The sequence below is a fragment of the Abramis brama genome (genome assembly GCF_963993115.1).
Source record: "Abramis brama genome assembly, chromosome: 10".
In the NCBI taxonomy this organism is placed as follows: domain Eukaryota; kingdom Metazoa; phylum Chordata; class Actinopteri; order Cypriniformes; family Leuciscidae; genus Abramis; species Abramis brama.
The window spans coordinates 8,595,826-8,621,876 of record NC_139972.1 but is presented as its reverse complement, the minus strand read 5'-3'; the positions used below and the strand labels follow the sequence as shown (position 1 = coordinate 8,621,876).

At 45.8% G+C, this 26,051-nt stretch overlaps 1 protein-coding gene across 1 annotated transcript in view; it reads right to left on the bottom strand.

Moving 5' to 3' along the window:
- The window catches only part of LOC311090814 (uncharacterized protein), a 189,835-nt gene that overhangs the window by 117,261 nt on the left and 46,523 nt on the right, over positions 1 to 26,051 (bottom strand). Inside the window, exons 13-14 of the mRNA XM_084126357.1 lie at positions 25,021 to 25,191; positions 18,789 to 18,959 (exon numbers count right to left, since the gene is read on the bottom strand). Of these exons, the coding sequence (XP_083982483.1) occupies positions 18,789 to 18,959; positions 25,021 to 25,191 (342 nt within the window). The remainder of the gene's footprint in view (positions 1 to 18,788; positions 18,960 to 25,020; positions 25,192 to 26,051) is intronic.

Genomic DNA, 26,051 nt, shown 5'->3' with positions numbered 1-26,051 from the left:
TACAAAAAAGAAGAAGAAGAAAATGTTTTGAATCCAGTTCAGTAAAAAAATGGAAAAGGTAGAAAAAGAAACGTCATCCAACAATTCAATTGAATCCAATCACTCCTACCGCTCTGCAGTGAGTTTAACGGGCAAATCTTCTCGCTGGTGAAAGGAGATGAGATTCACGTTCTGGGTTGGCCCGCCATCTTAGTCACCACGGAAGAATCTTTGTCCAAATATCAAACTGTTTTTAACTGGAACAAAAAACCTGCCCTGCACAACAGGTCATAAAATACATAATTTTACTCCATAAATACAAATAACTCCAATAAAAATATACAAAACCATAGATAAAGCATACCATCACTGCTATGTTACTCAAGCAGCTCAAAATTGCAGTGGAATGGCCATTTTGTACTCACAACTCCGTCTTTTTACACAATGAATTACAAACAACTTCCACTATAGACACTAACAGCATACATTAAAATTTTGTTGACAAACTATTAAATTATACATTTGTATAGCTTTTCCCGTGTTAAACAGCGAGCATATCAAACGAATTCAACAAAATGAGACAGAACTTACCAAACAACTGTCATTCACCCAAAGCATCAATATGTCTTATATTTAGACTCTTAAAATCAACTTCTAAAAAGTTAAATTCAACATTAATATAATTTTGATCTCTCCGTTTCTCGTGTCTGTTTTTGCCGTTGCTCTCTTGCTTACGTGCGCGCGAGTGAATCTCTGACGGGGAAGCGTCAATACAAACACTATAGGTATGTTTTTATTCAAATGTTCCTGAACTCTTAACCCTAAATTTATCATTGCGGTCTATATGACCCCAATCAACTTTTCCGTAGTAAATGAACATGGTTCCCTTCATCTCAGTTGCATAAAATGTTGTCACTTTTTCTACATTATCTATCTATAGCCTACACACACAAAAAACAGGGCTTGATTCGGTTGTTCTAGGTGTTTGGTGTTTTATGCCCCCAACGGCGCCTTCCAGGCAGCGAGGGGATGGGTAGGTTTAAGGTTGAGGGTAGGGTTAGCTGCCTCTAAGGAGCCATTGGGGGCTTAAAACACCATCGAGCGTTGTTCTAAACTAGGCTATGTAAAAAAAAAAAGTAGTCAATTTTTCTAAATTGAGATTTATACATTATTTGAAAGCTGAATAAATAAGCTTTCCATTGATGTATGTTTTTTTTAGGATAGGACTGTTATGTCTGAAAACGTTCAGCATTGGGTCCTGTTGGACTATGTTTTGTTATGCACTGCGAGTGACAGGTTACTGTGCCTTTAAAGCTTATAGCATTGATTTACGGCAAAGGTCGTATAATGTAAGTTTTACGTCGGTGGATTAAAAGGCAACATAAACGAAGCTACACGCTGTGATCATTGAGTCCTTCGCAAACACAACATTTGGCGAACGAGGATGTCTGAACTTGTCTTACCACCACCACCACCTTTCCTACCTGTTCCCGGTGAAGGCTCACTTCAGCTCCGGAAGAAGCCGGCGGATGCACCGTTTTGAGTTTCGTCAGAGGACCCAAAAGCCGGGTGAGACCGTTGCCCACTATGTATCTGCATTACGTGAGCTGGCTCGACCTTGTGAGTTTGGGGCTTTGGAGGATGGACTTATAGTTGACCAGTTAATAGAGAAAACGTCATGTAACCAACTGAGGGAGAGACTTTTACTAGAGCCAGACTCCACAACTCTAGCGGACGCTTTAGTAATTGGGAAGCAGTTGGAAACGGCCCTAATGGAGGCGCACAAGTTCAGCCGCGCTGTGCACGAGCCTGTGACATCATCACCACCGTCAGTTCAGCACACAGAGACTGCAGTGGCGGCTGACAGGGTGAGTGACAGTTTGGACGTACAGAGAGTGGACAGGGGGCCCAGGGAGAGTGGGCACAAGAGCTGTAGCAACTGTGGCTCCCCTAAACATGCAACCAGAGATCAGTCATGCCCTGCCCAGGGAAAACGTTGTCGTAACTGCAACAAGTTGAACCATTTTGCACGCTGCTGTCGCTCCTCTCCTGCTTGCCATGATACTGCTGCTGTTCCCATAAACACCGTACAGACCTCACAGCCTTCATTCAAGCTCTGCACATGCCGTGTGGGCACAGCTCTCATTCCACTCCTCGTGGACACAGGGGCTAAAGTGTCAATCCTGAACAAATGCACATATGACCGCTTCTTCAGTCACGTGCCCCTGGAAGCAGCGGCTAAACCCCTGTTAGGCTACGGCCATTTTCCCATCTCCACTCTGGGTGTGGCCTGCCTCCCCGTCAGATATGATCAACAATGTGTGCCTGCCACCAAGTTCTGTATCACCCGGAAGGGAGCTAACATTATGGGCCTAGACTTGTTCCTGCCCTGGGTTTTACTGTGAGTGATGCTAGGGGCCTGCATGTCCTGCAGGTCGCCGCCTCCTGGCCTGACCGCTACCCAAAACTGTTCAACGGGCTGGGCCGCATGACTGGATTTGTACACCAGCCTACTGTTGACCTGGCAGTCCGCCCTGTTATCCAGCCCCTACGGCGCATTCCCCTGGCTCTTCGTGACGCGGTGGAGGCCGAGCTGCATCGCCTGGTGGAGGCGGATGTCATAGAGCCCGTCGATGCCTCGCCATGGGTGTCTAAACTAGTGATAGCCAAGAGAAGAGGGGGCGGACTGCAACTCTGTGTCGACCTCACAGACGTAAACAAAGCCATCATCCCTGATAAGTACTCCCTACCTACGGCTGAGGAGCTCACTAGCCATTTCCACGGCTCCACTGTTTTCAGTAAGATGGACTTAAGTAACGGCTACCTGCAGGTCCCTCTAGCACCGGCCAGCATGGACCTTACAGCGTTTGTCATGCACGTGGGGGTTTTCAGATTTAAACGCAAGGCATTTGTACTGTCATCAGCCCCGAGCTGTTTTCAAAAGATAATGTCACTCATATTGGCTGATATCCAGGGTGTCTCCATCTACCTAGATGACGTGGTGGTGCATGCGCCCTCCACCGCACTGCTTGATGATCGCCTGGAGCAGGTCTTTCAGCATTTCGAACAGCATGGGGTCACACTGAACTCTGAGAAATGCATGTTCGGGGTTGAGGAGGTCGAGTTCCTGGGCTTCAGGCTCTCGAAGGAGGGCATCGCCCCGATTATGTCACACACTGAGGCCATTCTGTCCCTACCAGACCCGCAGTCAACATCCCAGCTGTCTTCTTTCCTGGGGATGGCTGCCTACTACCTCAGATTCATGCCACACTACTCTGACTCAACGGCCCCCCTACGAAGGCTGCTCAGGAAGGATGTTACGTGGGACTGGACCCCGGCCTGCCACGAAGCTGTGCGCATCATCAAACGGCAGCTCACGTCCCCACCCACACTGACCCATTTCAGCTTGACCGCGCCCACCATGGTCACCTGTGACGTCTCCGGGGTGGCACTAGGCGCTGTGCTCTCCCAGACTCAAGAGGGGGTGGAACGCCCAGTGGCTTTCGCCTCACGGGCACTTACTACAGCTGAGCAGAAGTATTCAATGGGGGAGAGGGAGGCCCTGGCCTGCCTGTGGGCGTGCGAACGCTGGCATGTTTACCTATATGGGAGGCTTTTTACCATCCGCACAGACCACCAAGCGCTGACGGCACTGCTGGCGACTCAAGGCTCGGGGCACAGGCCCATGAGACTGCTGAGATGGGCTGACAGGCTGAACCAGTATAACTTCAGTCTGTAGTTTATGTCTGGGCGGGCCAACATGGTGGCCGACCTCCTGTCTAGAACTGTGTCGGTGAAGAAGGAGACAGGCGGGGTGACATCAGACACAGAGAGTGATGAAGACTGGGTCCACATCCTGCATGGGCCTCTCAGTTCAGTAGTCACTCTGGCGGAGCTGCAGCAGGCCTCAGCTGCTGACGAGGCCCTCACAACTCTCCGTACCTACGTCCAGGACGGCTGGCCTGCCAAAGTGGATGACAGGCTGCTCCCCTATTACCACTTCCGTAACGAGCTGTCCTGCTGGGGGGCGGTGTGCCTGGCCCGTGGCCACCGTGCGGTCGTTCCGCAGATTCTCAGGTCCAAAGTGCTACACATGGCGCATGAGGGGCACCTGGGGGTGGTCAAGGTGAAGCAGCGCTGCCGTGACACAGTGTGGTGGCCCCACATAGATTCTGATGTTGAGGAGCTGGTACATAACTGCGCTTGCTGCCTCCTGAGTGGGAAAACTGGTCAGCCTGCCACAGCCCCTCTCACCCCGACCTCTTGGCCATCTTCACCCTGGGAACATATTCAGGTCGACCTCTGTGGAGAACTTCATGGGGCACCGGCTCACGTTCGCTACCTGCTGGTTGTGCACGACCTTCATTCGAAGTGGCCAGAGGTTTTTCAGCTGAGCTCTATCACTGCACACTCCATCATCGACCGCCTGGACAACCTGTTTGGGCGCTGGGGCCTCCCCAGTGTTGTCACAACGGATAACGGGCCCCAATTTGTGTCTGGGGAGTTCACAGAGTTTCTCACGGTATGGTCCATCAAGCACATCAGGACGGCAGTGTATCACCCAGAGAGTAATGGGGGGGTGGAAAGACTGAATAAAACTCCCAAAAATGGAATCCGAGCCTGTCTGGAGGAAGGGAAAATCTTCAGCGACGCACTCAACCAAACTCTCCTGACCATCCGGGCATCCAAGCATTCCACCACGGGAGTGTCACCTGCATTGCTCATGATTGGGCGCGAACTAAAGCAACCACTGGACTGCTTGAGAGCTGAGCCAGCTCCTGCACGTGGGAGCTCAGGGCTCCAGAAAACCAGAGCTCAGGTAAAAGGTTTGCAAGCTTGGATGAAAGAGAGGTTTGATGCCACGCACAGAGTGCAGACCCGCTCACTTTCTCCAGGGGTTTGGGTCAGGATTAAACACCTCCACCGCCAAAACAAGCTGCAGTCATACTGGTCAGAGCCCCTGCGGGTGACTAAGCAGTTGGGACCAGCCACTTACAGACTGGAGAATGGGACTCATTGGCACTCAAACCGCCTGCACAGAGTCACAGCTCCCTCAGCACCTGCATCACCTCTGTCCCCAGCAGCGGCTCTGGGTTGGAAGCCTAGGCCAAGAGCTAACCGGTTGGGAGGTAATCCACCAGCACCGCCTGACGCCGTTTCATGGCCAGCACGCCCTCAGAGAATGAGGGTCCCGCCTGTCTGGCATGGGGACTATGTGACAGGGTAATAGCGACACTGGGGAAAGTGGGCTAAATGTTATGTTTCAGTTTCCAGGGGGGTGGGGGGAAAATGTTATGTCTGAAAACGTTCAGCATTGGGTCCTGTTGGACTGTTTTGTTATGCACTGCGAGTGACAGGTTACTGTGCCTTTAAAGCTTATAGCATTGATTTACGGCAAAGGTCGTATAATGTAAGTTTTACGTCGGTGGATTAAAAGGCAACATAAACGAAGCTACACGGTCATTGAGTCCTTCGCAAACACAACAAGGACAATATTTGAAATTGACTATTTGAAAATCTGGAATCTGAGAGTGCAAAAAAATCTAAACATTGAGTAAATTGCATTTAAAATTGTCTATTTATGTTCGCGATTGTGCTGCATTCACTCACAAAAATAAATGTTTTATATATTTACGGTAGGAAATTTACAAAATATCTTCATGGAACATGATCTTTAAAGGAACACTCCACCGTTTTTTCATATTAAACTATGTTATTCCCTTAACTAAGACGAGTTGATACATACCTCTCTCGTCTCAGTGCATGCACTCAATCGCTATGGTGCGCGGCGCCACTTTGCTAGCACTTAGCTTAGCCCAGTTCATTCATTAGGATCCAAACAGAGATGAAGTTAGAAGCGACCAAACACCTCCACATTTTACCTATTTAAATGCAGTTACACGAGTAGTTACACGACCAAGTATGGTGACACAAAATAAAACGTATCTTAATTCCAGGTGTAAACAGCCTAGAATGAAAAGGCACTCACCTTCAGAGCATCATGAAACACAGGAACTCCAGGATGGTACGTACAAGCATCTGCAAAACATACTGTATCAGTCATGAAACTATAGAGGGCGCAGGCTGATGGTCTTTTACATGCAATCTGCAAGCAATCACATCATTACTGCAAGGCACAAGCTGATTGTCCTCTGCTGATCCTGCAGCCAATGAGATCGCTTGCTCAACATTTAAATGGCCTGGTTGATTGTTTGCTGTAAGCTGGTCCTGAAGTTCCTCTGAACCCCTCCACCTCCCCAGCTCCACCTGCCTAGATCTGCTACAGGATTTATGTATATTATTTATGCAGCAGCAGCATATCTTACATGATCTGTGTTTCTATTAGCAGTAGCGAGTCCATACTTGCTCTGTAACAGTAATAATCAACAGCAGTGTAGCAGATCTAATCCGCCAAGACTAAATACATTAACATTACCATACTCAATAACATGCTAAAACTATCAGAGAGTTGTCATGATTGAAATGATTTTACACTTAAAACACTTAAAATCGTGTGTAACATTATTATCCAATCACTTATTTTAACATTTGTGAATGATATAATCATTTAGTGGCAGTAGTGTATTATTGTAATTTTTTTTACATTACTGTTTTTTATTTTTATTTTCAATTTTTTTTTAAAAACAATTCTTAAATATATTTTTTTTGAATCAGTGTAGCTGAACCTGAATGAGGGAGCAAAATCCAAGTTAAACAATGTTTCAAGGATTTTCTGTAAAATTTTTCATTTTTCTCAGGAAAGTTCAAGAAAAAGCTCTATTATAATTAGACGTAAACTTGGGTAACACTTAAAATAATATTAACAAACATTACATGCATGTTTGTCAAGCAGTGTCAGTGTGGCATGTGATCACAAACATCAGTTTAATATATTAATCATTATTATTTGATAATAATAATTCATATAAAAATATACAATCTAAAATTATTTTAAAGTTAATACTTCAAGTAATATTTCAGGAAAAAAAATAAGGCAAATAAATTAAATTATGTGACATTTTCCTTTGCAAATTAATGATCTTTTATACATTAAATAATGTTTGATGATATTTTATTATAATGTAAGACCCCTTGTTAAGGATAGCACATAATTCATTGAGCTCTAGCAGTATGCAGTGCTGTCCAGTTCACAATAACACACATCTATGCATTATATTCTATAAAGCAAGTTTATATATTTCTATTAACAACACTGCATATTTCTGACCTTGTTGTGTTTCTTACAACACACAAGAAACCAGAGATATGCATGCTCTCGTTTGGTCATTGAAACGTAAGAGTATGAATGTAAATAATAGATAGCGCGGTACACAAAATAATAAGTAACACTTTCGATTATGAATAAACTTTGTAACTAGATTAGTGTAACAAACACTGGATTGATTTCTGGATCAAATCGCTGCCCGCACTCATATCACTGTTTTTATGTTGTTGGCTTTAGAAATACTTGCCATCAAGAGGAATATGATAAAATTAATATTGCAATTATTAATTAACTAACAGGAGGGGGAAAAAAAGAAACCAGTAAAAGAATGTGATGATTTATTTGGAAACATTAACAGATCATCATATAAAATTATAAAATTATTTGACAGAAATAAATGTTCAGTGAAATTATTTGCATAATCTTTGTCTTCCTCTGCTGGTATAATTTACAACATCTCTTCTGTAGTGAAACTCTTGATAAAACTTATAACACTTTTCCCAACGCTGTCTGTATTGCACAATACATCTATTGTCTAAGGCTTGTTTTCACTTTGCTTTAACCGTTTGCCACAAATTTTAAGTGTTTCACCATCTACATTGTCATCAATATCTAACAAATTTGAAACAATTCAAAGCTGCTATTTTCAGCACTCATTTTCATGAGCCATTACTATAAAACAAGAAACTGGTGTGAAGTCACACACACACATCAGTGTGATCTCTGTGTCTTCAGTCTCTGTAGCGGCTCTTTATTCACCATCAGCTGATCCTGAGGAAACTGAACTGACGTCTAAACACTGAGAGTCCTACAATAAAACACACAGACAGACACATATGATTATGAGACAATACTGAGTCACATCACATCTGGAGATCATTTCAGAAAAAAACACACCCAGAGATATTAGTATATTTATATAACAGCCAGAGATATTAGTATATTCGGTAACACTTTATTTCGATAGTCCACTTTAGACATTCTACTAACTATAAGTAACTTTGCAGCTACATATCAACTAACTGTCATTAGAGTATTAGTATTAGTATTATGTCTGCTTAATATCTACTAATACTTTTGTTGGTCCCCCAACAGACATTCTACTGACTATAAGTAACTTGGCAACTACAAGTCAACTTATTCTACTAACCTGAACCCCTAACACCATAACCTGACAGTCTACTACAGTCTACTACTCTAATGAGAAATAGTTGACATGTAGTTGAAAAGTTACTTATAGTTAGTTAGTAGAATGTCTTAAGTTGACTATCGAAATAAAGTGTAACGTCTCGGTTACGTATGTAACCCTCGTTCCCTGAGTACAGGGAACGGAGACGTGTCGTCGGGGGAGTTTCCTGACGAATTGGGATCACGCTAGGGAGCCAATTGCCTTCGAGAGAATTGGGGGAATGCTGCGGAAGCCCAGCCTGCCTGAGGAAGGCCTGGGATACACATATGTACTAACCCCTTGGGGCAGTGAAACATATGGCAGTCCCTGAGGTGGTCCCAATCCGAGGGAAGTGGGAGCGTACTCAACAGGGACGACAGAACGAGTCTGTCAAGGGGAAGACACGGCTAAACTGCACGTTGCATCATGGGTCACCGTAGAGACCACTGGAAAAAGCACCCAGTCTACTAGCAACTCCTACTAGAGGTAGCAGACCTGGCGCCGGGCGGTCCACCACGCCTGGCACCGGAGGGGTGATGGAGGAACTCACGAGGCTCACCGACACTGGGCGCCAACGGAGCAAAGAACGCACGTATCCGGCCGACAGGCGGAGTGGCGTAGCAAGCCGACACAACCTATTCCCTCACACCACTGGCCGTAGCGAGTACTCGGGAGGAAACAGGTTCCACACGTAGGCTATAGAATCTAGCGAACGTGTTCAGTGTCGCCCAGCCCGCAGCTCTACAGATGTCTGTCAGCGAGGCACCTTGAGCCAAAGCCCAGGAAGCAGCAACACCTCTAGTAGAGTGAGCGCGCAACCTGGGAGGACAAGGCTCACCCAGAGACTCATACGCTCGGGTGATAGCATCCACTAACCAGTGGGCTAACCTCTGCTTGGAGACAGCCTTCCCCTTCTGCTGGCCTCAGTAACAGACAAAGAGCTGATCTGAGGTCCTGAAGCTTTGCGTTCTGTCAATATAAACCCGCAGGGCGCGGACGGGACAGAGAAAAGCTAGGGCTGGGTCTGCCTCCTCCTGGGGCAGCGCTTGCAGGTTCACTATCTGATCCGCGAAGGGAGTGGTAGGAACCTTGGGCACATATCCGAGCCGGGGTCTCAATACAACGTGAGAAAGGAACTCTAGGCACGATTCGTCGACCGAAAATGCCTGCAGATCCCAGACCCTCTTGAAAGAGGCCAATGCTAACAGGAGCGCTGTCTTAATGGACAGGATATTAAGCTCTACTGTCAACAAAGGCTCAAAGGGAGGACTTTGAAGAGCTCTAAGTACCAGAGCTAGGTCCCAAGAGGGTACAGAGTGCAAAACACGAGGTGGATTTAACCTCCTAGCACCCTTAATTAATCTGATTATCAGGTCGTGCTTCCCCAAGGACTTACCTTCTACTGCATCGCGATGCGCGGCTATTGCAGCGACATACACTTTGAGGGTGGAGGGAGACAGCCTTCGCTCCAACCCATCTTGCAGGAAGGAAAGCACGACTCTGATCGGGCAAGTTCGGGGGTCCTCCTGACAGGAGGAACACCATTTGACGAACAGGTTCCACTTCAACGCATAGAGGCATCTTGTAGAGGGGTCTCTAGCGGAAGTGATGGTGTCTACCACTGCCTGTGGTAGACCACCTAGAACCTCCGCGTCCCGTCCAGGGACCAGACATGGAGTTTCCAGAGGTCTGGACGCGGGTCCCATAGAGTGCCCCGTCTCTGAGAAAGGAGGTCCTTCCTCGGAGGAATCGGCCAAGGAGGGGCTGTCGCGAGGAGCATGAGTTCCGTGAACCAAGTCCTGGTGGGCCAATACGGCGCCACTAGAAGGACCTGCTCCTCGTCCTCCCTGACCTTGCACAGGGTCTGTGCAAGAAGGCTCACTGGGGGAAACGCATACTTGCGCAGGTCCCGGGGCCAGCTGTGAGCCACGGCGTCCGTGCCCGAGGGTCCCCTCGGTCAGGGAGTAAAACAACTGGCAATGGGTCGTGTCTGGAGAGGCAAACAGGTCTACCTGTGCGACTCCGAAGACACTCCAAATCAGCTGGGCCGCCTGGGGATGGAGTCACCATTCTCCTGGCAGGGGAGGCAGCCGTGAGAGCTCGTCTGCCACACGGTTGAGCTCCCCTGGAACATGAACGGCACGAAGCGACCTCAGATGCTTCTGACTCCATAGGAGGAGGTGGGAGGCGAGTCGCAACATACGACGGGAGCATAGACCACCTTGATGGTTGATCCTTGTGTCTGAGAAACCCCTTGAGGCGACACAAGGCTAGGCGTACTGCTTGCAACTCTAGGCAGTTGATGTGCCAATGCAGCTGGGGCCCCGTCCACAGACCCGAGACTGCATACCCTTTGTACGTGGCCCCCCACCCCATGGCAGAAGCATCTGTGAAAACCACAGCATGCCTGGAAACCTGGACTAAGGGCACTCCGGCCTGAAGAAACGCAGGAGCCGACCATGGGGAGAAGGTTTGGCGACAGTGCGGGGTCACTTTGACCTGGAACGTGCCGCTCTGCCACGCCCACCTCGGGACTCGATCGTGAAGCCAGCGCTGAAGCGGTCTCATATGTAACAGGTCGAGCGGCGTTACTGCGGCTGCCATATGCCCCAGGAGCCTCTGAAATTGTTTCAGTGGAACCGCTGTCTTGCCTCGAAAAGACCTGAGGCAGGTGAGAACTGACTGGACGCGTTCCTCCGTGAGGCGTGCAGTCCGGGCGACCGAGTCCAGTTCCATACCGAGATAAGAGATCCTCTGCACGGGGCAGAGTTTGCTCTTGTCCCAGTTGACCTGAAGCCCCAACCGGCTGAGGTGCCGAAGCACCATGTCCCTATGATCGCACAACACATCTCGCGAGTGAGCTAGAATGAGCCAGTCGTCGAGATAGTTAAGAATGCGAACGCCTTGTTTTCTCATGGGAACAATGGCCGCCTCCGCGACAGGGCCAGCCCGAAGGGTAGGACTTTGTACTGATACGTTCGACCCTCGAACGCAAACCGTAGAAACGGTCTGTGTCGAGGAAGAATCGAGACGTGAAAGTACGCGTCCTTCAGGTCGATCGCTGCAAACCAATCCTGGGGACGGATGCATTCGAAAATGCGCTTCTGCTTGAGCATTTTGAACGGGAGTTTGTGCAGGGCCCGATTCAAAACTCACAGGTCCAGGATTGGCCGTAACCCACCGCCTTTCTTGGGTACAATGAAGTAGGGGCTGTAAAACCCGGACCTCATCTCGGCAGGAGGGACCGGCTCGATCGCGTCCTTTGCCAGCAGGACATCGATCTCTTTCCACAAGACAGGGGCATCCACTGACCGCACACGGGTGAAGTGGATGCCTCTGAACTTGGGAGGCCGGCGTGCAAACTGAATTGCATAGCCGAACCGAATGGTGCGGATGAGCCATCGGGACGGACCCGGAAGCGTTAGCCAGGCTTTCAGATACCGCCCCAACCGGCCCACCCGAACCACCGGGGTACCCGCGGAGGGGCAGCGAGGTGGAAGGCAGGGACCCGGCTCTGGTGGCGTTGTAGCGACCGAGAGCGGGGTCTGGGCGTGGAACTTGACACCAACCTGCTTCCACCTGTGGGCAGACGGCAGAGAAGGCCAGTGGGCATTCTGCTGCGGGTTGCCCGGTGGCGAGGGGAGGGGGAGAGACGAGGAACGAGGTCCTGACTCCTCGTGTCCTGGTCTCTGCGCCTCCGGGCCCAGCTGCAGACAGGAGCGACGCAGCTGAGGCTGCGTCACTGCTATCCGCGAGCTGGGGAGAGGGGAGCGGGAGTGGTGCCGTTCGGAGGCGGCGCGCACTGCCATTCTGACCCTCTCGGACGGGGGAGACTGTGTGCCCACCAGTCTCGGCCGTGGATGACCTGGAAGAGGAGGTAGAAACTGCTCTTTTATTGAAAATTTGGGTACCAAAAAATACAGACGGAACAGAAACAGACGTGAAAACAAAATTCTCCACCCGGCCCTCCCCCGGGGGAAGGAGGTGTGCGGAGGCACCCTCCCGCAGAGCAGCATCCAGGTCCTCCTCCAGGTCGCCCGTCTCAGGGACGCTTTCCGCCCTTCTTCTTCCGGGAAGGGGCCGGAGGCGCCTGAGCGGGTTGGGCTGCCCTCTTACGACCAGACCTCCGCCCTCCAGGGTTAGACTGCTGCCCTGAAGGAGGAGCGGCCGCAGGAGGGCGCCCTCGGCGACGAGCAGCTGGAGGCTCTACGGCCACAGAAGACGGACCAGCAGCAGTCCGTCTCCTGTGCAGGACGTGCCGTATCGCCTCCGACTGCTTTTGGGCGGTGGAGAACTCTTGGGCGAAGCTCTCCACCGCGTCGCCGAAGAGGCCCCCTTGGGATATGGGGAAGTTGAGAAGTTTGTTCTTCTCTGCTTCCCGCATATCCGCAAGGGTAAGCCATAGGTGGCGCTCCTGGACCACCAGAGTGGACATCGCCCGACCCAGGGAACGTGCGGTCACTTTCGTCGCCCGGAGGGCGAAGTCCGTCGCCGCACGCAGCTCCTGCAGCAATCCTGGGTCGGGACCACTCCCCTGCATGTCATGGAGTGCCTTGGCCTGGTGGACCTGCAGCAGCGCCATGGCATGCAGGGCAGAAGCGGCGTCTCCACACGCCATGTAGGCATCCCTGGTCAGCCCAGAGGAAAACCTACAGGCGCGGGAGGGGAGTGAAGGGGCACCCCGCCAAGTGGAAGTGGTCTTTGGACACAACTGCATCTGGACACACTACATTTGGATTCATCAATCGGAATTAATTAATTCCAATTGAAACAAAAGTTGTAGGGATGAAAATATTCATAAAGACCTAGCCTATTCATAGTTCATATTCACATCACAGAATTAAACTCTTATTAAAAACAGTTTACAGAGACTAAAGTGGAGCTGAATTATTATCTTATATTCTCCAGTTACACACATATGAGACCCGTTACTGAAATTGGGTCAATTTAAAGGCTTGAAATAAAAATATACTCACAGTAGTGTAATGTCTTCAGTTTATAATGTGGATCATCCTTCAGATCAGAGAGCAACTTCACTCCTGAATGTCCTATTTTATTCCTAGTCAGATCCAGATATCTTAGGTGTTCAGGGTTTGATCTCAGAGCTGAAGTCAGAGCAGCACAACCTTTATCTGTGAGATCACAATCCCTCAACCTGTAGAGAACAACGACACACTTCACTCTCAGTTCAGAGTTTAGCAGTGAATCCATTATTAAAGAGAAAGTTCAAACTTAAAGCACAAATAAATATGTTTGATGGATCATTAGATTGAGATCTAAAATGTCACAAAACATGATCATAAAACATCTAAATTATCATTCAATCAGGAAAAATAATCTCTTATTTGCACAATATTAAAATTCAGTCTTGTGCAAAATCTGCTTTCATAAATGAGACTATTCACAACATAGGCTAGTTTTACTGTTACTTACTAGATCTGTATTATATGTAATATGTATGGACTGTCAATTTGTGTGTGTGTGTGTTCATTTTACAAAATTATAAACAATACATTATAAAGTGTCAATGCAGAAAGATGAACATAATTAACAGTAAGAATGAATCCAGCATGTTCTTCATTTCTCAGTTCTGACGGTGTTGAGCTCGAGTCTGTTTAACCCTCTGAGGTCGGCAATCACGCCGGCGTGATTTGCTCGGTTTTTTTCTTATCAGTTCAAACGAGAGTCCAAATACTCTGTTGACTTTGATCTTACAAACCAGTTTCATACATCAATCGATCCTGTTAAGTGTGTATTATTTTTGTGTATACTCACAATAAAAACAAAGTGTTGTGCTTTTTGCCAAATAAAGAAAAATAAACATGATGTGAGTTCTGCTTTCCCTCTGTCAGTAAAGTCAGTTTATGTAATCTGTATGAAAAGAGCGAGATGTCAGTCGTTCTCATCTCAGCTAATTATTAAGGCAGAGATGCGCGCTGTTTACCACAACTCGCAAAAAGACGGTTTAAATTTGAATCGCGTTTCTGTGTGTGAATGAATGATCCGCTTTTAGCAAACTATATTGCTATACTGAGATGAGTAAAAATCGACTGAAATATGTTGAAATAAAATGTATTTGTATAAGCAACGTATTAAACTGCAAATTAACATTTATATTTCTTATATAAACGAAAGACCTATGTTACAGACATATGAAAGACAACATTTCATTGACTAGTTTTGAATAGATTATACACTTTTACTGTAAAATATCTGCCACCTCAAATAAGCTTTTGTTTGCCAATTTTTGCTCATATGTTAAATATAGTATGTTTTGTCAAAAATAATTAAATAATCAATCAAATCCTTAACTTTGAAATATGTATGATAAAATGTATACTTTAGTTTTTACAAAGAAAGATTACACTTGAATTGTTGTTGTAATTGTAACCTTTTTAATAAAAAAAATATATTTACAAGGTAGATGTAAACAAACTATTAAAAGGTAAATATAAGCCTTTTCTTTAAATAATTTTTATTGTGTTTTATTAGTGACAAATTTGGGGAGAGGATACATATTCCAAAACTGAAAATATGAGAATTAACTGCACAATTACTAGACATGTTTTCCCTGGATATTATACAATTTGCAAGCACAATTTGTGAAAAAAAAAATAAAAAATTAGATGCTTCCAACTGTGAACCAATTTGGTAGAATAATATATATATATATATATTCTACCAAATTGGTTCACAGTTGGAAGCATCTAATTTTTTTTACATTTTTCCACAAATTGTGCTTGCACATAATATGTATATTATGTATATATATACATATTGCTCTTGCATTCTTTCTTGTGGCTCAGTGACACACCTGAATGAATGGCTCATTAAGTATGTGGGCCCCATTGTCTCCTCAGGTGTGAACCACTAAATATGCATGATGGTGTTGGATCGTTGACGCCCACTTGCATATTGCCTTTCCAAACAGAAAGTGTTTTGCAAAATTTAAATCAATGTATTGTTTTATGTGAATGATTAGGGAGGATGATTTTCACATCATTTTGAAGAAAAAACTCGCCTAAAAACTAGGCGACAACATCCATTAGTCAAAAGTCTTATTGACACATATTTAGTATGTGTTTTGTGGCCTTATTTCAGAAACTTTAGTTTTTAGTTTTTACAATAACCATGCATAAACATTATTCTCTCAAAAATACAAACATGTCCATACATGTTGCTCACATATTATGGTAGCCATATTTGTGCTAAATAGAGTGTAATTACACCTTTGCCATTAATATGTTTATAAGCAACTGAAAAAAGCACAAATGTCAGGGCATGTCAGAAAATCTCAAGGATCCTCTGAGGTCGACAAACGCGCCGGCGCGTTTTGCTGGATTTTCTCCACATTGTAGCACTATAAACTTAAATTACTTCGTCATTTATGGTCATACAGAAAAAAGAAATATGAAAAAAGAATCTGTGATATTTCTACTTTTGTATGTGTCCACTTACAATCAAATCAAAACATTGTGCTTTTGTAAAATAAAGAAAATAAACAGGGTGCGCGTTCTGCCTCTCCGTCGCGGCGAACTTTTTTTTCTTGAGCACGTCTATAAACTGAAACAAAACTCAGCGAATACTTGTCACACATTTATGAGCCATATACCTTTATAAACATATAAGTGTGTACTTTTAAATGATCGGATTCAAACTGAAAACAAATATTCTCTGTTTAAGTAATTTGTATAAAACCAACAAGATGTCCAGCTTCTCAAACGCTTCCTAATTATTTTTTAATTTACCACGCCCACTCGCGCAAAAGAGATTCACATGCAAATCTCCACATGGAACGTGATCGCGCTCATTAGGCCTACCTCAAAAACAAAACACCAAAACACTTCACAAGTCTCTGCTTTTAGACGTGCCTGAGCTTACACTGGATTTACATCAGAAGAAGAAGAACGCGATTTGAAGACAAGAAAGGTGTAAGGTAAGAAATTCTTACATATTAGTTTGCTGTTGTTGCATAAATTTCACATTGCAGTTGAACTGTTGCTAGATATATGGTGAATATTATAATATTTAGACCCGTGTTTACTGTTACTGTGTTTGTGGATACCTGCTCAAACGTAGATATGTATATGGTAACCATAATGTTTTATATTTGAGCGCGATCGCGTTTGAATGTATCATATTTTGGATCATGATCGCGTTTGAATGTATCATATTTTGGATCATGATCGCGTTTGAATGTATCATATTTTGCAGCGCGATCGCGTTTGAATGTATCATATTTTGGATCGCGATCGCTTTTGAAAAGCAAACGGCTTCATGTTTTTACTATTATCTCAATTCATATCATCATAACGAATGGAAACATTTGAAGTAACATGATAATCAATATATTTTTCTCTAGCTTAGTTGTTACTGAAATCTTTTGGAAGATTTATACTGCTATTGGTTATTGTTATTATTATTTTATCCAGCACTGCGCATAGCTTATGCCTACAAGGCACAACAAACCTGGTGTTCATTATATTATATATTGTTGGAAACATTTGTGTGTGTGTGTATTCTGTGAATTTTAAAAAGCAATTTTAACCAGAAAAATCTAAAATTTATTCCCAAAATCGTGCATGCCTTTCTCTTGATATCAGTATGTTCCCTTTTTTTTTTCAGGGGCCAGATGCCACTGAGGACTTCAACATTCACATGAGTCTCTGTACATGAACATGGTAAAGTGAAAATCAAACACCTTGGAAATGAAAGGTATCTACAATGTTTTTAGGAATGCCACAAAGGTCTCTGTCTTTGGATCATTGTTTTCAATAAGTGCTTTTTGGCATTTGTTGTGAATCTTTGGACTATGTTGTGTTGTAAATAAATCCAAACAATCTAAAAGCCATTCTTTTTTAAATCTCCTCATTTACAGTATTGTGCAAGGTTGCTCAGAATCACAGGGCCTGATAGCTCCTAATAGGGCCGTTAGGGGAGGATCTTTGTCTTTCTCAGGTGTGAAAAGCTTACATATTAATGAGCTCCGCATAAAGCTTTTTCACACAAAACACGTCGTGAAATTTTTTATCTGAATGAAACGTCTTATCTGAATGAGCAGTCGGGGTGATTTTCACATAGTTTTAGAGCAAATATTCTAGGCTACGTGATACAATTTTCAAAAGTCTTGTGAAGAAATAATCAGTATGGGTTTCATGGCCTTATTTCAGTGAGAATTTTTTTTTGTATTTTCACAAACCACGCATAAATGTCATTATCTCAAAACTACAAACTTTTACATACATGCTGCTGATATATTATTGTAGCAGAGTTTGTGCTGAATACAGTGTAATTAGACTTTAGCCATGAAAATGTCACAAGTAACAGAAATAACCAGAAATGTCAGAGCATGTCAGAACACCTCCAGGGCCCAGAAAACAGCTCAGACCTCAGAGGGTTAAAGTCAAGAGACTGAAATGTTGAGTGTGTGTGAAAGTGTGCATTTCAGTGCGATTCTCAGTCCTGCAGTTTCATGTTATTGAGGATCAGCTCATGTGTTCAATCATTTACAGCTCAATAATCTGAACTCACAGCAGCAGAAAGAGGCTGAACACTTCAAATATACTTTACATTGTGATTCATGTGTGAGAGTCAAATGTGATCTTACCACAGTATCTCCAATTTACAGTGAGGATTCTGTAGTACATCAGACAGCAGATTCACTGATTTTCCTATTTTATTCTCAGACAGATTCAGTTTTCTCAGGTGTTCAGGGTTTGATCTCAGAGCTGAAGTCAGAGCAGCAAAACCTTCATCTGTGAGATCACAATATCTCAACCTGTAGAGAACAATGACACACACTTCAATCTCAGTTCAGATCAGATCAGTTTAGCAGTGAATCCATTATTAAAGAGAAAGTTAAACCTTAAAGCACAAATTAATATGTTTGATGGATCATTAGATTGAGATCCAAAATGTCACAAAACATTATCATACAAAATCTAAAGTATCATTTAATCAGGAAAAATAATCTCTTAAATTAGACTATTCACTACATAGGCTAGTTTCGCTATGTTACTTAGATCTGCATGTAATAAGTATGGAGTATTAAATTGGTGTTTGTGTGTGTGTGTGTGAGTGATTTTACAAAATTAAAAACAATACTTTAGAAAGTGTCAATGCAGAAAGATGAACATAATTAACAGTAAGAATGAATCCAGCATGTTCTTCATTTCTCAGTTCTGACGGTGTTGAGCTCGAGTCTGTTTAAAGTCAAGAGACTGAAATGTTGATTGTGTGTGAAAGTGTGTATTTCAGTGTGACTCTCAGTCCTGCAGTTTCATATTATTGAGGATCAGCTCATGTGTTCAATCATTTACAGCTCAATAATCTGAACTCACAGCAGCAGAAAGAGGCTGAACACTTCAAATATACTTTACATTGTGATTCATGTGTGAGAGTCAAATATGATCTTACCTCAGTATCTCCAGTTTACAGTGAGGATTCTGTAGTACATCAGACAGCAGATTCACTAATTTTCCTATTTTGTTCCCAGACAGATTCAGTTCTCTCAGGTGTTCAGGGTTTGATCTCAGAGCTGAAGTCAGAGCAGCAAAACCTTCATCTGTGAGATCACAATAACTCAACCTGTAGAGAACAATGACACACACTTCACTCTCTCAGTTCAGATCAGATCAGTTAAGCAGTGAATCCATTATTAAAGAGAAAGTTCAAACTTAAAGCACAAATTAATATGTTTGATGGATCATTAGATTGAGATCCAAAATGTCACAAAGCATGATCATACAACATCTCTTAGTTCTCAAGTTCTCTTACGAGAGTACTCTTGTGTTGCGTAAGTTTAGCTTACGCTACGGGAAAACTTCTTTTCTCGAGAATACTGAAGCAAAAAATTATCCTTAATTTTTAATAATTTAAAACGCATTTGCTGCAACAGGCAGACATAGGCGAGCAGCTCGCACGCCCATTGGCTGCTCTGCAGCAACTGCTGCAACCTATCAGTGCGTCTGGCATGACTCCAGCGCCAATGGGAAGCCTTCCCTGCGCTACGTCATGACCCGCCAGAATGGGTGTGGCCTAAGCTTATAAATACCCATCGCCTAGGTTACACTATGATTTCGTCTCCTTTCAGTGAACGATTCTCTTTGCTGGATCTACTCAGAAGAAGAAGCTGCGCCGTCGAACAGCACTCAGCGGGACGAGCTTGAGCTAAGAGGACGCCGGCTGGATTATCGCCGCCTTCACTCGCCGTACCTGCTGCGCTATCCGGCGCCCATATCCTTTTCACTGCTTCTGTGTGTGTTCGCCGCTGCGACACACACGTCATTTCTCTAAAAGAGCCGGCATTTATAAATGCCTTCCATGTCCTGCGGCTTGTGCTGAGCCACACTCAGTGATGGGGACCGCCACGTGCTGTGCGTTTCCTGCCTGGGCCAGGACCACGCGGACCTTGCGCTCGCTGACGACTACAGAGCGTGTAACGGACTTAAGGAGCGCGACGGACTTGGCTCTCAGAGCTACTAAATCCGCTGCCCAGGCCATTGGACGTAACATGGCCGCCCTCACCGTCACGGAACATCACCTGTGGCTCACGCTGTCCGATATGTCAGACTCTGATCGCGCCACCTTTCTGGACGCTCCCGTGTCACTGACTGGTCTCTTCGGTCCCTTGGTGAAGGGCTTCGCGGAGCACTATTCTGAGGTGCAGAAGGCGTCTCAGGCCATGAGACACTTCCTGCCACGACGCTCCAGTTCTGTAGCGAGTCGTGCTAAGAAGCAGCCACCCGCTCGGAAACCAGCACCCCCACCGCCTCCGCCGCCTGCCTCTCATCGTCGGCAGGCTCGGGATGAACGTCAGCGCTTGCGCTCCTCTAGCTGTCGCAGACCGCCTCCCGCCCGGGGTCCCAGGCCCAAGCTCGCGGCGAACTTTGAGCCTTTTAAGTCTTCCTAGCCCCCCTAGGAAGGCGCAGATGGCTAAGTCCCGCTGCGGCCGGACCGCCATCGAAATCGGCAGAACCCGCTCTCTCAGTCCCCTCAGCAGAGGCGATTCGAGGAGTGTATTCAGCAGCCAACGAGCCAGTTTCTCAACTCGCTCGCCTGCACACAAATGCCGTTCTCACGGCGACCCACATAAATCTCAAAAAGAGCATTATGTCTGGTCATATTCCAGCTCAGGCCGAAGGTGTTCTGAATGTAGGAAATGTGCCCACTATCAGTGCCCACCCCTACACGTAAACACTACCCTCTCTGTGTGTCACACTCATCCAGGGTCGAAAACAATAAAGCTGGCTCATGCCGCTAGACCGCTAAGTGTAGGAAAAGTGCCCACTACCCAGTGGTCACCGCTACACATAGGCATTACCCACGCAGTGTCTCACACCACCCCGGAGTCTATATCAGTCAAACCGGCTCATCCCGTTCATGTTTTAAGTGTAGGAAATGTGCCCACTGTACAGTGTTCACCCCTACCTATGAACACGACAGTATCTGTGTTACACACACACATAGTGCCCCAGGGTATGAACCCAGCTCACGCCGGCGGTGTTTCAGGTGTAAATCACGTGTCTGCCACACAACGCACACACTTTCTGAAAAGCACCTCGTGCCGCGAGCTCACACAGCCTCGCTTGTAACGCAACATCCTCCCGTTTCTACAACCGGGATGTTAGCTATTATGCCGCCGCACGAAATTCTGACTGCCCCATTGAATATGAACTTGGTGAACGAAGTACGTCATCATGGCCGGGTCCCCGAGTCCCTGAGTATCACCAACCGGAGCCCAGATTTCATTCTACCCCTGGCCATTCACGCGAAAGTGTGGGAGTCGATTCCAGGGGTCTCAAAATGGGTGCTAGAGATAGTGAAACGGGGCTATTCGCTACAATTCGCTCGCAGACCGCCGCGCTTCACAGCCCGGGTCGAAACTTCGGTGAATCAGGAAGTAGCACACCTACTTCGCACCGAGATAGCGAATTTGCTAAGGAAAGGCGCGGTAGAGACCGTCCCCTTGGCAGAGAGCGAGTCGGGGTTTTACAGCCATTACTTCTTAGTACCAAAGAAGGACGGCGGGCTCCACCTCATACTAGATCTCAGGCGTTTGAACAAAGCTCTTATGAAACGCTCATTCAAAATGCTCACAACGAGACAAATCCTCGCTCGAATTCGACCAGGGGACTGGTTTATATCAGTGGATCTGAAAGACACCTACTTTCAGATTCAAATAGCAGCCCATCACAGGCCATTCTTGAGATTCGCTTTCGAGGGCCAGGCTTATCAGTACACCGTCCTCCCGTTCGGTCTGTCTTTAGCACCTCGTACATTTACGAAATGCATGGACACGGTGCTCGCACCCCTCAGACGAAGGGGCGTGAGAATCCTGAACTATCTGGACGACTGGCTGATTTTAGCGCAGTCGAAAGAGGAACTGGTGTCACACAGAGCACTATTGCTGGACCATCTGGGACAGCTGGGTCTCAGAGTCAACTGGGCCAAAAGCAATCTATCTACCAGTCAGGAAACATCCTTTCTGGGGATAGAGTTGGACTCCAGATCCATGCTGGCGCACCTAACGCGGGAACGTGCGGCAATAATCCAGCGCCTAGCAGCGAAATTCATAGTAAGGAGATATCTTCCCCTCAGAGTGTTTCAGAGGATGATGGGTCTTATGGCCTCAGCCTCGACGGTGCTGCGGCTGGGTCTGCTATACATGCGCCCCTTTCAGCTATGGCTGAAGCGGCGTGTTCCAGCGCGAGCATGGACATCAGGTTCGCTTCGTCTCACGGTGAATCAGACATGTGCAGCAGCGCTGAAACCATGGACGAGGGCCGACTGGTACCAGTCCGGTGTGAAACTGGGCATAGCCTCGAAAATCAAAGTAGTCTCGACAGATGCCTCCAACACGGGTTGGGGCGCACTTTACGAAGGGAGGCCGTCAATGGGCCTGTGGTCAGACGCAGAGAAGCGTCTACACATAAACTGTTTAGAGATGAAAGCGGTCGAGAATGCCCTTCAGTTTTTCCTCCCTGTGCTGAAAAACCACCACGTTCTAGTCAGAACAGACAACAGGTCAGTGGTGTCTTATATAAATCACCAGGGCGGCCTCAGGTCCCGGAGCCTTCTTGCGAGAGCAAAACGCCTCCTTTTATGGGCTCAGCACATGTGCCGGGCATCCTGAACGTGGGCCCAGACATGCTGTCCAGGGCCAAGCTTCCACCAGGGGAATGGTCCTTGCATCCCCTGGTGGTGTGAAACATCTGGGACATCTTCGGCAGAGCGGAGGTAGACCTGTTCGCATCGCAGGCCAACGCTCATTGCCCAATATTCTTTTCAAAAGAAAGGGACGCGCTGGCCCTAGACTGGCCCAGACGTCCTCTCTACACATTTCCCCCGGTCGCTTTGTTACCACAGGTAATCAAGCGAATCAGGGAGTGCAAATGCTCAATAATACTGATAGCCCGCTCTGGGAGAATCAGGTGTGGTTCCCAGAGCTGATGGAGCTGGAGAGCACAGCTCCATGGCCGATTCCGCTGAGGAAGGACCTACTGTCCCAGGCACCCTTACCCCGAACTGTGGGCCCTACATGTGTGGGCGATCAATTATTGCCATTTCACCTCCCGGAGGGAGTTATGAACACAGTCACAGAGGCTAGAGCTCTGTCTACTAGGCGGCTCTACGCGTCTAAATGGTCAGTGTTCGCTGAGTGGTGTTCAGCTCATGAATTGGACCCGCTACAGTGTGAGGTAACGGAGGTGCTTTCTTTCTTGCAAGAGCTGTTGGACAGCGGGAGAACCCCATCCACGCTCAAAGTGTACGTGGCGGCCATAATGGCATTTGAATCCTCCTCGGCCCCCTTCAGTTCCAGTTTGGGACCTTTCTACGGTCTTAGAGGCCATGAAAGGTGGCCCATTTGAACCATTACATGCGGTGGAGCTGAAATACCTTTCCTTCAAAACAGCTTTTCTGCTGGCATTAGCCTCAGTAAAATGGGTGGGCGACCTCCACGCGCTCTCAGTGAGCGCTACGTGTCTGGAATTTGGGCCTAATGACTCTAAAGTCATCCTCAAACCAAGACATGGATACGTCCCGAAGGTGCTTGCGACTCCGTTTAGAACGCAAGTCATTTCCCTGTTAGCCCTCCCTGCGTCCAACAGCGAGGTTGGGGTTAATTTTCTCTGCCCAGTAAGGGCTTTGAGGATTTATGTGGAACGTTCTGCTGCCTTCAGGCAGACAGAGCTGCTTTTTGTTTCCTTCGGTGGCCGCGTTAAAGTGCTAGCCATTTCGTAACAGACCCTGTCCAGATGGATAGTTGACACTATTGCGTCGGCTTATGCATCCAAGGGCTTGGATTGCCCTTTGGGTGTTAGGGCCCACTCAACTAGAGGCATGGCCTCGGGACAAGTGGGGTCTCACTTCAAGACATTTGTATGGTGGCAGGCTGGGCCTCCCCGTCTACATTTGTAAGGTTCTATAACCTAGAAGTGCCCGCCTTACAGGCTAGGCTGTTCTCAGTCTAATTATGCTACATTAACGCACCTGACCAACCTAGTTCATTCAGACCGTTGACATGTTGCAGCGTCCTGTGGGCCTATGTAGTTTCAAGGTTTATATATTGCCTTAACTGTATATAAGTGTAAAGCACCTATCTTTATATACATAGTCGTCCCTACCCGTTTTACATGAGCCACGAGTATACTGCCCTTGGGACATTAGTATTGGAATTTCGCACGCACAGTGTTTTACATGGGGTTCCCGTAGCGTAAGCTAAACTTACGCAACACGAGAGTACTCTCGTAAGAGTACTCGGTTACTAACGTAACCTCGGTTCTCTCTAGAGAGGGAACGAGTGTTGCGTAACCTGCCGTGCTTGTGCTGCATTATGGTTCCGCTTCCAGTCGACTGAAATCATAGTGCAACCTGGGCGATGGGTATTTATAGGCTTAGGCCACACCCATTCTGACGGGTCATGACATAGCACAGGGAAGGCTTCCCATTGGCGCTGGAGTCATGCCAGACGCACTGATAGGTTGCAGCAGTTGCTGCAGAGCAGCCAATGGGCATGCGAGCTGCTCGCCTATGTCTGCAGCAAATGTGTTTTAAATGATTAAAAATTAAGGATAATTTTTTGTTTAAGTATTCTCGAGAAAAGGAGTTTTCCCATAGCGTAAGCTAAACTTATGCAACACTCGTTCCCTCTCTAGAGAGAACCGAGGTTACGTTAGTAACCGAGTGTCGTATCATTCAATCAGGAAAAATTATTTATTTAATTACACTATTCACTACATAGGCTAGTTTGCTATGTTACTTAGATCTGTATGTAAAATGTATGGAGTAATAAATTGGTGTTTGTGTTTGTGTGATTTTACAAAATTATAAAAAATCCTTTAGAAAGTGTCAATGCAGAAAGATGAACAATTAACAGTAAGATTGAATCCAGCATGTTCTTCATTTCTCAGTTCTGACTGTGTTGAGCTCGAGTCTGTTTAAAGTCAAGAGGACTGAAATGTTGATTGTGTGTGAAAGTGTGTATTTCAGTGTGACTCTCAGTCCTGCAGTTTCATGTTATTGAGGATCAGCTCATGTGTTTAATCATTTACAGCTCAATAATCTGAACTCACAGCAGCAGAAAGAGGCTGAACACTTCAAATATACTTTACATTGTGATTCATGTGTGAGTCAAATATGATCTTACCTCAGTATCTCCAGTTTACAGTGAGGATTCTGTAGTACATCAGACAGCAGATTCACTGATTCTCCTATTTTATTCCCAGACAGATCCAGTTTTCTCAGGTGTTCATGGTTTGATCTCAGAGCTGAAGTCAGAGCAGCAAAACCTTTATCTGTGATATCACAATCACTCAACCTGTAGAGAACAATGACACACACTTCACTCTCTCAGTTCAGATCAGATCAGTTTAGCAGTGAATCCATTATTAAAGAGAAAGTTCAAACTTAAAGCACAAATTAATATGTTTGATGGATCATTAGATTGAGATCCAAAATGTCACAAAGCATGATCATACAACATCTAAAGTGTCATTCAATGAGGAAAAAAAATTCTTAAATTACACTATTCACTACATAGGCTAGTTTGCTATGTTACTTAGATCTGTATGTAATATGTATGGAGTAATAAATTGGTGTCTGTGTGTGTTTTTACAAAATTATAAACAATCCTTTAGAAAGTGTCAATGCAGAAAGATGAACATAATTAACAGTAAGAATGAATCCAGCCTGTCCTTCATTTCTCAGTTCTGACTGTGTTGAGCTCGAGTCTGTTTAAAGTCAAGAGACTGAAATGTTGATTGTGTGTGAAAGTGTGTATTTCAGTATGACTCTCAGTCCTGCAGTTTCATGTTATTCTTTAAGACTGCAAGGGAAGCTCGACTTCCCCTATAATGTCAAAAAAATAATGGTCAAATATGTACTAATGTGTTAACATTTTATTGACTAAAAATGAGTTAGAAAACGTTCATCTCAAAGACGAGTTCGTTCAGAATCAGCTACATATAGCAGGTCGGGTGACTCAAATTCCTTCTCATACATTCCTGTAGTGTCACAGTGCATTTCCCTGTTGAATGAAGCCCAGCGTCCATTGACTTCAATGGGGCTGCTTTGAACAGTTTTTTTCAGTGCTTCGAAACTAGACGGTCATTGGATAAATGCTGCGATTATGTCCCGCCCACGGTCGCTCAGCATCTCTGGGGGTGAATGAGGAGTGGG